The sequence below is a fragment of the Trichomonas vaginalis genome, chromosome I (genome assembly GCF_026262505.1).
Source record: "Trichomonas vaginalis G3 chromosome I, whole genome shotgun sequence".
Classification (NCBI taxonomy): Eukaryota; Parabasalia; order Trichomonadida; family Trichomonadidae; genus Trichomonas; species Trichomonas vaginalis.
The window spans coordinates 5,820,858-5,837,070 of NC_067203.1; the positions used below are offsets into that span (position 1 = coordinate 5,820,858).

The 16,213-nt window shown below is 30.5% G+C and overlaps 2 protein-coding genes and 4 pseudogenes across 6 annotated transcripts, besides 2 other annotated features; 3 read left to right on the top strand and 3 right to left on the bottom strand.

Moving 5' to 3' along the window:
• Window positions 1-16,213: part of a mobile genetic element that runs on past both edges of the window.
• On the top strand, window positions 254-1,319 carry TVAGG3_0936300 (uncharacterized protein; the record flags this gene model as incomplete). Its single annotated transcript, XM_051252778.1, has 1 exon — window positions 254-1,319. A coding segment is annotated over one exon (1,066 nt), but the record flags the coding sequence as incomplete, so codon positions are not given.
• TVAGG3_0936310 lies at window positions 1,796-3,205 on the top strand (annotated as a pseudogene). Its single transcript has one exon. A coding segment is annotated over exon 1 (1,410 nt).
• On the top strand, window positions 7,314-8,239 carry TVAGG3_0936320 (annotated as a pseudogene). Its single transcript has one exon. A coding segment is annotated over exon 1 (926 nt).
• Window positions 8,946-9,699, bottom strand: TVAGG3_0936330 (annotated as a pseudogene). The gene has a single exon. A coding segment is annotated over exon 1 (754 nt).
• Window positions 10,608-11,912: a mobile genetic element.
• On the bottom strand, window positions 10,688-11,816 carry TVAGG3_0936350 (annotated as a pseudogene). Its single transcript has one exon. A coding segment is annotated over exon 1 (1,129 nt).
• On the bottom strand, window positions 13,274-13,930 carry TVAGG3_0936360 (uncharacterized protein; the record flags this gene model as incomplete). The annotated part of the gene is made up of 1 exon (XM_051252779.1): window positions 13,274-13,930. The coding sequence occupies one exon, from the start codon at window positions 13,928-13,930 to the stop codon at window positions 13,274-13,276; it is 657 nt and encodes a 218-aa protein (XP_051078353.1).

Sequence of the window (16,213 nt, forward strand, 5' to 3'; positions counted from 1 at the left end):
TGAGTCTCGGACTTTAAAAAAATAAACTTTATTTTTATTTATTTTTTAATTTTTTATTCTTACATAAATGAACAAAAATGGAACAGCTAAAATGAATGATAATCAAATAAGAGCCGAAGGTAGAAGGTTATTTAAACGCTTCTATAGCATTCCTGATGGTGTTAATCCTAAAACTCGTAGAAGTTATTTAAATGAAGCCATAGATGCGTATGAAGGATTTGACATTTCATCAGAAAGTGAGAGGTTAGCAAGAATGTTAAACGTTAATATTGATTTTTATTATTGTGACCCTCAACCAGAAGACGTAGACATTAACAAGGTAGACTTTCCATTAGTGGAATCAATAATGATAGATCCAGAATTTGAAACAGTAAATATTTTATTAACACAGAGTCCATGCGGAAAACTTCACGCTGACAAAATTACAGACGTTGAAGCACTCACAGGATATAAAGTTTGCCCCTTTTGCAAAGAAGAAGTATATTCTATCCGTGATGATCCAGAAAGGAAAAACCAAAGAAGATTTTTAAAACATTGTGAGAAATGTAAAGAAAATAATGGAAGATTAATTCAAGACGTTCAATTGCAAAAGACCCAGCAACCATATGCACCACATATTACGAAACAGAAGATATATCAATGGTTATTAGCACATAATTTGCAGGAATATTATAAACCAACAAGATATTATATTACTTTTGACTTCGAAACATTAGAGACTAAAGAAGAACTTCAACTTTCCGAATGTGCAACTTTGAACGCTTACTTAAAACCATTTATGGTATCATCAACTGTCAAAATAAAGCCGCAAACGGACTCTTTGAGTCCTGAAGGTCTTTCAGACCGAAGCGGCGAGGTCGTAGACCATGATAAAACATTTACGAGGAATTTTTGCTTAACATCAAGTGATTCGTTCATCTCTGATTGGATTGAATTTTTATTTTCAACCTGTTCATTAGTTGCTAAATCAAATATTGAACAATATGAAGAATTAATGAAGCCACAAACGGCGGGGACTTTGTCCCATACATTAAATGAGAAACAGAAGGAAGCAATGAAAGAGCTTTTAGATGAAGAATTTAATAAAGTGAATATCATAGGTTTTAATTCGGGAAAGTTTGATTTAAATTTAATTCTTCGTGATTTAAATACTGCAAAATGGAAGATAAAATCAATGCTGGGTTCTTCTTCTCAATTTAAGCAAGTCATAGTAAAGAAAACAAACTGTCCATATGAATTGAGATTTATTGACATCAGAAATTATATAGCGGGTGGAACATTAGACCAATTTACTCAAGATTTCGGAAACAATAAAACACGTGTTAAATCATTCTTCCCATATCAATTCATCACATGGGAGAATTACGAAGAAGAATTATATAAAAAGGAACCATTCACTCAAGATTCATTTTATTCAGCATTAACACAAGAAACAATATCCGATTCAGATTATCAAATATATCTCAATGATGCTAAAAATTTTGAGAATAGATTAGAATATTTTATTCATTATTGCAATAAAGACGTTGAAATTATGATTGACCCAATTGATAAAATTATTGAAGAAACATTTGTTTATAAAATTGACATGCTTCATAATCTTTCTTTATCATCGAATGCATCAATGATTCGTTACGCGTTAGCATATAAGAACTTCAATCCTAACGAAACATATCCAGAAGAAGAAAATGTGGAATCAAGTTTTGAATTAACGAAAAAGTATTGGAAATATAAAATTGAATCATATAAGAAACAAGATGAAAAGGCGAAAAGAGATACCAAAAACAATGTTTCAATGGATGACTATCAATATTTTCACGATTTAATCCTTTCATCTAAATGTAAAATGTGTGGTAAAGCGTTTACATATGCAAATAAACCAACATTAGATAGGATAGATAATGAAAAACCACATACTAAAGATAATTGTCAGTTAATGTGTTGTTATTGCAATGTGGTAAAATCAAATAAAGATGAAGACATTCAACGTTTAAGAATTAATTTAAGAAATTATGCATTAAAAAATAATTTACCAATGACTTTAGATTCAGTTGAAGCTTATCACATCCTCCGTAATGGAATTACTGGTGGTCTCTCTAATGTTCAACATCGTGTTAATCTTAAAGGTATCACCCATATTAATAAACTTTCATATAATCCAGAAACTAAAACAGTATCAAATGAGGACACTTCCAACATCATGACTCATTTCGTTGGTGTTGATTTCAATTCATTATATCCTTCATCATTTTCATCAAATCCTCATGATTTCATTCAATACACCGATCATAGAATGTATATGCCGGGGAGATTAGAAGATGTTTTAATTTGTGATACAGCAACAAAGAAAGCAAAAGCTTTAGGAATTATTAGAAAGAAATCTACTTTATTCGTTGCTGAAGTAAAGGGTCACATTGATGAAAAGTATATTAATGATTACATTAACTTTTTACCGATAATAAGAAACTTAGATATTATCACAGATGAAAAAACAATTGGCGGTTTTATGTATAATTACATGAAATCAAACAATCTACCGGTTGACCAGAAACAGAGAAAATTAACTCAGTTAGCATCAACACACAACCAATATCAACCATTTTCTTCTTATTATCTTTGGTATCTAATAGACAGATTTCATTTTATCATCGATGATATTCAATCAATTTTAACATTTACGAAAAATACTTGTTTTAATGAATTTGCGAACAAATTTATGAACGAAAGACAAAAGGCTGAATTAGAAGGAAATAAAGGAAAAAGTTTATTTTGCAAAATTTCACTTAATGGATCATATGGTTACGATGCAATGAATACACAAAATTACGCAAAGACTAAAATAATGAATGCACAGAAGGCACGCGTTGCATGTATGTCAAATAAGTTTAAAAACATAAGAGAAATAGGTGAGGATACATATCAAGTGATGCTCAAAGATAGATTTTATAGATGTGATACATGTTTACAAGAGGCATTCTTCACTTTAGATAATGCTAAATACTGGTATTTAGTTTTCATTTATGATTTTATGTATAAATGCATGATGTTAATCGTTTTCATTTCATTGAAGGTGATACTGATTCATCTTATTGGGCAATCGCTGGCGACCCAAATCTTCCTAACACTCAAGCATTTCAAGCAATTGTAACCGATAAACAATTTTATGATAAAAACATTTTCAAATTCGCACCTTTTGATTTCTTCTGTTTTGATGAGAAATTTAAACCTAAATTAAAGAATAAAGCTGAAGAAAAAGCACATGAGAAAAAATTATTGGGTTTAGCAATTGAGAAACAAGGTGATAACATGGTTGCTTTATGTCCTAAGTGTTATACATCATTCAACGGAATGATTGGTGAAGACTCCTTCAAAAAGATAGCACAAAAAATGAAAGGTGTAAGTTTACGACAAAATAAACAATTAACACCTAAAAATTATTTGGATATAATAAATGATAAAGTCAATTTCAATGGTCAAAATATTAATTTACAACTTAAAAATGAGTCAATGACTCGCTTAACAATCGGTAAGACTGCATTAACAGGGGCACACACTAAAGCTGTATGTTGTGAAAATGGATGTTGTATGCCATTTATTTAATGAAATACCACAGAAGAGACAAAGAGGTGGGCACCCTTAAACATTTATTTTATTTTTATATAAATGAATAGCGTAGATTTAAAAATTTAATTGATGATTTAGTATTTAATCAAAATTTTCTTACTTATTATGATTTAAAAGCATATCTTCAAAAACATGATGAAAATATAACGGGTGATGATATGGATGAATACTATCGGTATTATAAAAACGAAATTTTGAAATATCATGATAAAATAATTAAACGTTTAAGAGAGAACATTAAAGAAGGAAAATATTCAAAGGGAAAAAGTAAATCACAACTTAAACAGTTGAAAGATTTCAAAAATAAAGTATTAACTGAAAAAGATATTGATGAATTATATAATTTATATAATCCTGAACCGCAAAAGCAAAAAGAGAAAAGTTTGGACGTTCAGCAGCTCATAAATGAAGCACAAGCTTTAATTTATGATTCATTAGTTAAAACATATTCAACCCGACTTTTAAATGAAGATCAACTTTTGGAATTCATCCTTCAACATAAACTCGAAGCGGGAAAGTATATCAAACCTTTATATACAGCATATTTAAAACAAATGAATAGAATACATCCAGAATTAATGAAGGGGGGAATGAAATCCAAAATCAAAGCAGATAAAATTAAACCACTTGCAACACCAAAACCCCCAACGACAGTACCTCCAACGACAGTACCGCCTCCTCCTTCAGTTAATCCTTCATCATTCACTTTATTATATCCATTTCAAACATTAAAGAAACAAAAAGATTTTAAAAAGGATTTCAAGATATTAAATAAACCAATTGACCCGAAAATTCAACCATTAAAAGAAAAATTTAGTCGTCCATCATTTGCACCTTCACCTTATTCATACGAAATCGATCATCTGGAATATTCAAAAGGAAATATTACTTATTTATTTGCCATTAACATTAACACTAGATATTTATATTGCATTCCGGTGAAAGGGAAAACAGAACAGGAAACAAGAAGAGCTATACAATACTTACTAGATCATGAAAGAGTAGATAATATAAGGGGTGATGGCGATAAAGGATTTCAGGCAGCCATGACTCATTATTTCCCACAAATTAATTTTTACTTCTCATCCTCTCCATATACGTTTCATAATAAAATAGTTGATGCGGTAATGAGAACTCTTAGAGATGCGTTAGGGGTCAACGGTCAGATATACTGGGATGGAAATCATGACTCCATCATACAGCAGTTAGTATATTATTACAATAATACATGGCATAGAACTATTAACATGAAACCAGTGGAAATGAAAAATGATATTTCAAAAGAATGGGAATATATTAGAAAGCAAATGGAAAGGTTAAATGATGTTAAACGTGAACAAATTAATTCAGGGCTCATGAATTTTAAAACAAGGGGATAAAGTTTTGATTCATCTCGATTATGGAAAAACTGATAAATCAATGACAAAAAGAAGACGAAGATTTGACACAATAGCTGAATTTGTTAGATATATTAACGGCAATGCATTAGTTGAGGTTAACAATAAATTAATAGAAATTCCGATTTATTTTATTACTCCATTATATTTAAATAATATTTAATTTTTTTATTTCGTAAGAAATGAGTAACAACAAAGCAGTCAAGAGTCCAGACAATGAATATAAAAAGATACTAAACAGAATTAAATCAAAAATATGCTATTACAAAAAGAAGCCGCAATGTGGTGGGGTTGAAAACGATAAAGAAATAATCGAAAAATTAGAAACTTACCGTTCAATCCTTAAACTGAGTGAAGCAAAAATAAAAGAATTTAATAGAATAAATAAATTGATTGGAAGAGATGAATTTAATAAAGATGAATTTTTAAACTCTATCCAAATTTAATTTTTATTCCTCTTCGACAACATCTCTCTTTCCATCATTACTGCATAACCACATTTTCTCAGTTTTAGTGGTTTGTTATTTTTAACATGTTCTCGCATCATTTTTATCATTTCCTCCCTTGTTATGATTCGTGGTAAATTTTGAGCTTGTGGGGTATTCATTTATATAAAAATAAAAATTTAAATTATACCGTTCTAAAGTTTGAGACAACAGTCACTGTGTGACGAGACCTGAAGGTCTTGACATTTTGACAACAACACAGGAGGAAGGCAGTTATGAATTATTTTTGAAGAACTGTAGGTGCTACCATGTTACCATGTGCTACCAGGTCATTTAACTTCTTTTAAAAATGGTGACAACATGACATTTTGACAACATTTACGAAAATTTGATGCAGTACAAAAATAAAGTTAGTTTTAAAGTTATTTTTATTTTTTTATTCCTATATAAATGACAGCAACAAACAACAACATCGACTTTATCGTTTCTGATGAAAAAGTTATTGATTCATTAGTTGAAGAATTAGCTGAGGAATTAGTTGTGGCAGAAACTAAAACCCTCAACGAAAGAATTGGTGAAAATAAGATTGATTTACATAACTACCTCAAACATGATGGAGGAAGAGGAAGGAAAACTGGTATGGCTTTATTAGTAAACAAAATTTCAAATTTAACGATTATAGATGTTGATATCAATAAATCTTACAATGATGAACTTAAAGAAACAGTTAGAAAAGATATTTTATCAAAACTTTCGGATAAAGATGTTATCGTTAAAACCGCTTCAGGAGGTCTTCACATTTATTGCAACACTAATTTCTTCTATTCAACCTCGAACAGAATGATTAAATGTTATTCCTGCAATGATTATGATATCGATATCATGACTTCAATGGATGATTCAAAGCGTTCATTAGTGGTTATGGCTGATTCAAGAGTTCGCAAGAATGCAACAGAACCAATCAATACATACTCATTCATTCGTGGAAGTTATGATTCAACATTAACTAGAACAGTAAACGATATATTAAATGATTTGAATATTAAGGTAAGAGTTGAACAAAAGAACGAAGAAATAAAGAATATAATGAATGAAGACAAAGATGTAAACATTGACGATAAACTTGCCCAGAGCATAGTTGATGGCATCTGTGATTTTGAAGTACATAATGATGGTGGAAACATGAATTTAGAAAAAGAAGTTACATTATTCACACTGTTTCAAGCTATTAATTCGTTACCTAATCATTTAATTAATGAAGCATACGACAACGTTTATAACTTCTGCAGTTTAACAGAAAATGCAAAAAGTAATTTTGAAAAAGCACGTGATAGATATGCACATTTAATGACTTCTCCATTTGTTTTAGTGAAGATTCTAAAACTTTATCAAAACGAATATTATGATGAATATGTTTTACCTTTATTACGTAAGCCAAAAATAACATTTGATATAAAACTTGATGACTCATTCTTGATAACAGATATTAGACGCAAGGCTGAAAATCATCAGTATAAAAATAGTTCTGAAGTAATTGAGGATTTATCACGTGTCATTCGTTTTGTAGATTATGGAAACAAATACTTCATTCAAAAAGACTATAATATTCATGATAAAATGAATCAAATATCATTCGTTCTTCAATCAAACATGAAAGAGTCACTCAAAATGATTAAATTATTTAAAGAAGAAGGTAAAACCATAACAGCATGGACGTACTACTAAATCAATTATCCTCATTAACCGTTAAGGTGTTTGCTTTAAAATCTGATTCCCAGATGTTTTCTCAACGTTTCAAGGTTATAAATACAACGTTCTCGAAAAGCCTGATTACTCAAAAATTGAGATGTTTATGAATTTCATTAAAGAAGCCATTTGTGATAATAACGATGAAGTGTATAAATACCTTCTCGGCTGGATTGCATCAATGATTCAACATCCTGGAATCAAGAATGAAACAGCAATTATTTTGAAAGGACTTCAGGGAACAGGTAAAAACAGATTTACAGACATTATTTCTGAACTTCTCGCTGGTTATTCATGTAAAAACATTACCGAAATAAGTGAGCTAACGGGTAATTTCAATTCAGTAGTTGAGAATAAAATGTTTCTTGTACTTAATGAACTCAGAATGTAGGTGAAGACAGACTCGCAAACTTCAACGCTTTGAAATCAATTATAACGGATAATGAGATTAGAATTAATGAAAAGAATCAACCAAGAAGAACTGCTCAAAATGTTGCCAATTTCATTTTCGTAACTAACAACGTCTACCCTGTCAAAATTGAAGTTGGAGACAGAAGATACGTAGTTTTAAGGGTTAATGGTAAATTTAAGGGTCAATTTGATTACTTCAAGAATTTAATGGATTCATGCACTAAGGAATTTTATGATAATTTACTAACATATTTTATCAATTACGACCTTTCATCATTTAATGTACGAATCATACCGATGACTGAAGCCAAACAAGATTTAATCGAGTTATCAACAAATCCTTTAGATGAATGGATAAATACACATTATGATGAATTGTGTGCAGGTATGACGTGTAAAAATGCTCTATTCTGCAAACCATCAGACATGAAAGACAAGAATTTTCAAATGAGCATTAAGGATAAATGTGATAGGAAACATAGAAGAATAGACGATAAACAAACATGGTGTTATGTTTTGAAAGAAGAAATGAAAGGATTATATAAACAGGTTGAACCAAATGATAATGAGGATTCATTTACTAACGATGAAATACCTGTAAATGAAGCTTTATAAAGTATAATTTGAATTTATTTTTGCATTAATCATGCTGTGTTGTCGAAATGTCATGTTGTCTCATTTTTTAAAAGAAGTTAAATGACCTGGTAGCACATGGTAACATGGTAGCACCTACAGTTCTTCAAAAATAATTCATAACTGCCTTCCTCCTATGTTGTTGTCGAAATGTCATGTCGTCAACATGACAACATGGTAGCACCTTCAGTTCTTCAAAAATAATTCATTATTGCCTTCCTCTCGTGTTGTTGTCAAAATGTCATGTTGTCACCATTTTTAAAAGAAATTAATTGACATGGTAGCACCCGGTAACATGGTAGCACCTTCAGTTCTTCAAAAATAATTCATTATTGCCTTCCTCTCGTGTTGTTGTCAAAATGGTAGCACCCGGTAACATGGTAGTAGTGAAATTAAATTTTGTTATCAGTTATTTTGTCATCATTTTATTAAGTTCATCTTTAGTTAATAATTTGAATGGATTCGCTAATGTTCCACCTTGAGTCACAACACTTGCCCCAGCTAATTGTGAAGAACCTGGGATAAGTACTCCACGAAATGATTTCATTGGTATCATTAATTTAGAAATAGTTGGCTTAATTAATTTTGTCATTTATGATAAAAATAAAAATTTAAATTATGCCGTTCGCTCTTTTGGAGCTCAGGACTTTCAGTCCGTTCTAAAGTTTGTTTCACAAACATTGAGCGTTCAATGAACTCTATACCATGCGTAAACCGTCATGTAAGGTGGCATGTATTCTTTACTTTGTCCCGTTGTTTGTGTATATCCTGAAACGAAATGTGTATGATTTCCTTCTCCCTGAGTGTCACTCCAGTAACAATTTATAGCAAACTTAACATCATCTTTAACATCATATCCTTTACCTTTTGTCATTCCCGACCAATCCCAATATCTATGCTTATGCCATCCTGCTTGAGATGTACTTAAATCAATGTAGTGACTGTGTGCAGGTAAATTTTCACCTGAAATCGTTTTACTTCCACCTGTTTCCTTTGAAGAGTTTGCACAATACAAAAACCTGTCAACTATTTGTTCCCATGCACCAACACCAAACATTACTTGAGGACCTCTTGCATCCATAGATGTATAAATAGAACCTACTGGGTTCATTAAATCAAACATATGAGATATTATAGGATTGTCTCTTTTGAACTTAAAATATAGTGTAACTATTTCAGGTTTCTTCTGGTTTGTGTCAGAATATTTTTTATAATATAATCTTATGTTTTCAGGGTAGGTAAAATCTTGACTATAATATTTTTTCTGTCATCTGTATAATAATATACTATTCTCGTTTTTTCTATTGCATTATATCTTTTATATCTATAATAATCTAAATATAATGTTAGTTTTGTTCATCTACATGTGGTGTTCTGTCGTCATCTCCATAGTCATAATAATATGGTGCTGGAGCTGGGTCAGACAATGTCATATCTGCCATTTCATAAACTCTTAAATATTTCTTTTGTTCGTCTCCATATAAGTTTAAGTAGCAGTTGTTGTCTAATGGAACTTTAACTTGTGTACCATTATTCTTTATATAGCCTACATACATTTCATTGTTATTTTTCGGAATGAGTTTATACCGTATACCATTTTTTAAGGAGTGTACAAACTCCCATCTAAAATATTTATTTTCTTCATTGACAGAAACATCCCCAACAATAGTTTCAATATTTTTTGTTCCTATCAAACTTTGGTATATTTCGTTAACATATGTTTTATCCGCCTTCTTCTCTAACTCATCGTTAACATATGTTTTATCCGCTTTAAGGTCTAAACATCCCGAAACCCATGCTGTATCAGCTTTAACTTTAAAAGTCTCAAATGTCCATTCATGATACCATTCAACCTTTTCTTTAATTTCATTATCTTTTTCATCAACATAAACCAAATTTGCCTTCTTCTCTAACTCATCGTTAACATATGTTTTATCCGCTTTAAGGTCTAAACATCCTGAAACCCATCCTGTATCGGCTTTAGTTTTTAAAATCTTTGATGTCCATTCATGATACCATTCAACCCTTTCTTTAATTTCATTATCTTTTTCATCAACATAAACCAAATTTGCCTTCTTCTCTAACTCACTATCCACATATTCCTTATCCGCCCTCTTCATTATGTCATTTAGGAAACCTTTTATGAATTCCTCATTTAAATTAAATCTTCCAATCTTCAAAACTTTAGGAAATGCATTTAATGCGTAATATCTCTGTTCTTCTGGTGGAATTGATGTTATATCATCCGTTATACCTTTAATTTTTGAATTCATAAATAAAATTTCTTTTATATTTGATATCACTGCACCACCTTTGCAAACGAATTCAAAATGGTCATTTTTCAATACTATAGGGTGTCCAAAGGTGTGTTTAGCACAAACCTGAATACTGCGAATAGAAATAAACAAGTTACATATATATAAAGTTTATTTAAATATAATCACCATTGGATTCAATCACGCGTTCGCAGCGATCGATCCAGGCTTGAAAGACACGCTTTAAATCATCATGAGAAAATTGCTCAAATTGCTCTCTTACAAAATTTTCAAGATCATCTGGACTCGCGAATTCGCGTCCTTCAGCTCTCTTTTTTAGCGTGCCGAATAAATAAAAGTCAGAGGGTGCAATATCAGGTGAATAAATTGGGTTTGGAACAACTTTGACATTGTTTTCCACCAAGTAATTCATTACCTTATGACTTTTGTGAACTCTTGAATTATCAAAATGAATTGCAAACTTTTGTTTTTGTTGTTTGGATTTCTCAAACTCATCAGAATTGATAATTTGAGTAAGAACATTGTCAATTAGATACTGAGCATTCATCGTATTAGGTTTTTGAAGAATATCAATTGCGATGATGCCATTCACGCCCCCAAAAACCAACAACATCATCATTGGTGTGTCAATTTTTTTCTTCGGGAATGTTTGCGGATTTTCATCCTTCGGGATCCACATGATTTTGGCTTCTGTTGCATATTGAAACCAAGACTCGTCCCCTGTTACTAAAAAGCGAAACTTCTTGGATTGATACGCACCCAATATAGAGAGGAGCTCTTTCGAAGATTGGACTCTAGATTTTTTTTGAACTGAATTAAGGTTGTGCGGAACCCAACGTGTATACGCTAGTTTGTAGTTCAAATAATTGTGCAGATAATAACTGACTGTTGTACGTGGTATCTTTGTCATCTCCTCTATCCTTCTGAGTGATGCTCTTGGGTCTTCATCTAGCGCTTGAAGAATTGCTTTGATTTTTCTTTGATCCGGCGATTTTTTGTCAATTTTTATGATGGGCGCCTTTTTGTTCATGAAGTGATACATCCTAACATGATACGTTACAGTGGAATAGCTAGGAGCATCCATACCGAAGCATTTTACCAATGTCTCGTAGATTTTTTTACAGTCTTTGCATTTTTTTGCAAGAGCGAGGATGTTTTCTTTATGATTCATTAAAAAAATGAAAAAAATCCCGCCAAAAATTTCCCGCGAAACCGCCTCTTGTCTCAAAATTCATTTTATATCCCGGCATGGCGCCAAAATACAACATACTCATCATATACATATATTCATATTTTTTATTATATATTTATAATCAGCATATATCTCCTTTAATAGTCTCATATAGAGCGCTGTGCTAAACGCACCTTTGGACACCCTATATCTCCAAATCTCCATATTTCAACCTTTGCGTTTATTCTGTCGTCTTTGAATTATATGCATATGTGGCGTATGTAATGGTCTGAAGGACCTGGGTGTTTTGCGCCTTAAGTTGCTGTTGTTTAATCATTTTATTACGATTTAAAAATAAATATTTAATCCGTTATCTCATCAGCTATTTTTTCAATTTGAAATTGCCATAATATTTCATTCATGAATTCTAAATCACAATCAAATAGGTCAGTTATTCTAAATTTAATATTTGATAAATCTTTTGAATGAAGGATAAATGAATTCCCGGATAATTGAAACGGATAAGATAAAGAAAATGTGTTTAAGTTGATGGATAAAATGTTTTGTATTGATGGGTAAGAGTTAGGGTCAAATGTTTGGTGTGAAAATCTCATTGGGGTATTAACTTTATCACATTTGATTAAAATGAAATTGGAACCAGTGTCAGAATACAAAACATCCCCAACATCTTTTTCAAAATTTAATATCCCCAACAATGAACGAAGACGAGGAGTACAAAATTTAATTTTCAGCGGAAATTTAATAAGGTTATTTATTTCATCAAGTTCAAAAAGTTTATCAGGTTTTGATTTAAAATTTTCTTCATACCATACGATAAATGATTCATTTAAATAACTTAAAATTGTGTTAATATCCCATTTCACTATCACATTATTTATATACATATCATACGTTTTTTCATGGTCATCTTTAATAAATGATATATAATCTGAAGGGTCTAAAAGAATGGGATTAAATTTACCACTCACAGAAACGAGAGTAACATTATAAATTCCGCTAACTGTTAAATTTAATTCACAGTTATTATTCGAAATAATATTGATAATTGACATTTTTTATTACGATTAAAAATATGGTAAAGCGTTATTTTCCAGTGATAAATAAAACTAGAATAAGATTACCTCAAGAATTCATAAATTCAACGAATAAGAAGTTTATTCATGTTATAAATTTTAGTGTTTTCAGAAAATATGAGTCGATGTCATATTCATCAACAGGTTATATTTCACTTCATTCAAATTTAGTTCAATCAAACCCATATAATGACCATTTCATAAGATTTTCAGATGGTATTAAAAATGTAATTGATAGATTAAAATATGAACAGATTGACAATATCGAATTTTTGGAATTTTGGTTTAAATATCCCGATGGAAAAAAGATTGAAGTTAAAGATAAAGCAGATACTATAACAAAAACAATTACAATGACTGATCCGGATAGTGGGGAACAAAAAGAAATAAAACAAACGATAGAAACTGGTGAAAGGTCAATTATTATTGATTATGATTCAAAGGATTATTATTCGATAATGTTAATGCTTGAATATTAAATAGCCTTAACAAAGAATTTTTCAAGTGATATTTTATATTCATCAACTATTTTATTATAAATATCATTATATGTTAAATGAAGTTCAGTTGTTGTTCCGTTCTTTGATATCTTAATTGTGCTAATATCCTTTATAGGATTTATTTTTGCAACTGTTCCGCAGCATGAAACCTCATCATCTATGAAATATTGAATCTTCACGTCTGAATCTTGAACATCACAAAGAATGGCGATAATGTGAATTAATGATTCATAAGGTAAAATAATTAAACCGGATTGGTCAATTAAATTTATTATTGAATCATAATTATCAGTTATGATATCACGGTAAATTTTCATTAATTCAGAATTAATGTCTATTTTATATGGGTTATCAAGTGGTGCTGGGTATGTTGGATAAGTGGGAATTTCAACAGGTTCTTTACCGGGTTCAGATAAAATGATTGGGTCTCCATCTTCTTTATTTTGCTCCTCCTCTTTCTTTGGTAAGTCACGAGTTAATAAATTTGGTTGAGTTGCTGACCTTGTTAATTCAGGACTAACATTAACTTTAACATTTTGAATAATTCGTGATTTATCATCATTTACGTTATAACCAACCGTAATCTCTGCTTTTGCGTTTGTGTTCTTTTGACTTGTGAAACGTCTTCTCATTTATAATTGAATAAAAAAAAGAAAAATATATTTAAAGTTTTATTTAGTTGTTACGGTAATATCCCAAGGTTTATCCTTGTTTGCTTATACTTTCTTTGTAACTGCACCAATTATGTTATTGATAATGATTTGAGTTTCTTCCAGTCTTATTTTATCATTTACAATATCTTTAATCATTTCATTACATGCATTCTTAAAATCATCTGATTTTTCTAATTTACGTCTATCACTTTCTTTAATTAAATCAAAGTTATATCCTTGTTGAGAATAAAGTGGTTTCTTTATCAATTCCTTGAACGCTTCAGAAAGTGAAGATGAAGAAATTCTTGCCACTTGAATTGGTTTAAATTTTGCTTTCATTGCTTCTTTCTGTTCATTGAACACTGGATCGAATAAAGCAACTTTAAAGAATTTCTTAGCTGGAATTTCAGGTCTCAAATTTGCATATTGACCATCAAACTGATTAACATATTGAGGTAATCCGTTTGGTCCTTCTTCAATAGCGTTTAATTCTTCATTGAAATAAGAATATGGATTATGACGGTATGAATTAATTGGACCATTTTCACCTTCTCCAATGTATTGTTTAACAGCTTTTCCATTTTCATCAAATTGCATAGGATAACGTTCATTATATGCTTTACGTTTAGGATAATCAGTTATAGTTAATTTATACCCATTTATGACTTTAATATTTCCTTGGCCATCAGTAACGAAAACTTCATTTATTCCATCAGGCTTTCCATTTGGTCCTGTAATGTCTGCTTCATGTGCTTCCCAATTTGGTCCATGACGTTTGGCATATGCTTGAGCTTCTGGTAATGTTAAAACGTTTCTCATTTGTTTAACATCCTTTTGAAGACCGGCAACAATGTGGACTAATTCTTTCATTCCGTCTGGAACTTTAATAGTTCTATTATATGCACCTTTTTGTTTGTTCCTTGTTTTAATGGAACCTGTAGAAGATTTGCAATTTCTGTCATGTTTAATTATAAATAAAAAATAAAAATTAATTATAAAAAAGTTATTCGAATTTAATGGAACCTTTATTTAAATCAACTATTATTTTTCCATGTTCTCCTAATTGTTGATATTGTGTGTAAAGTTCATTAATGCTCATTGGTAAATTCACTTGATAAAGCATAACGTTCAACTGTTGACGACTAAACCCACTGAAAATGAAAAGGGTGGACAGGTTTGATTTAATGTTTGTGCTTAATGCTTTAAAGTATTGAACAGCCATAAAGAATGAACACTGAATGTGTCGACATTGAGTTAATAATTGATTAAAATATGATTTCTCATTAGTTATTAGTTTTGATTTCACGGCATCATCTAGAAAAATTAGTGAATGCAAAAATTCTTTATCAAAATTTGAAATAGAAAGTGTTTCAAATAATTCATCCCTTTGTTTATCAATAATTTTATCCTCTAATCCTTGCTTCTTGATTGTATTATATAACTCTTTATACATTAAAAAGTTTTTCAAATAATCTTCCGCTTCTTCTTGTGATAAATAAATAATTGGAATTTTTATTAAATGCTTTAATGATTCAAATGTATCATCAGAAGGTGAACCAGAACGGTTGATATAAATTAACACATGAGAATAAGGTGAAGTGTTAGCAATAATGATAATTTGTTTTAATATCGTTAATGTTTTACCTTTATTTTGTTTACCAATTGCTGCAGTGATTGAATTTAAGTAACATTCAGAATATGGAATTTTCATTAATTTTTCCTTAGATAGAGCATTTTTATTATCACTCAATGCTTCATTAATCATATCATCTATGTATGTATTATATATTCCTGTTAATTCTTCAGAATTGAAATCCATTTAATCAAAAATAAATTTATAATTTTAAACATTTCTATTCATCAATATTTCATCATATGAACTTCTATACTGTGGTGGTGTACCTGTTGAATGATATTTCAAACCTTCATCCGGTGTCCATGTCCAATATGTAGTCCTAGTAAACCAAACCTGAGGAGGATTTGTCACCTTTGAACAGTAAGTGTCATTTTCACCCTGAATGATTGGATAAGCTTTCACTTGTACTGTAACTTGTGAGTTAAACGTTTCTAATCCATCAAAGAATATACCCGCTCCATCACGTTGAACTGGAATAGTGCATAAGAATGAAGTTTGGTCTTTCCATGTTCTAGCTAATGGCGTACCATTATCATCATTTAGTGGTCTAGTTAATGAGTCCTCGTATTCTTCTGTGCATTCATTCACTCCATCTAAATCAGAAGCTTGAAGCATACGTGTAAAGA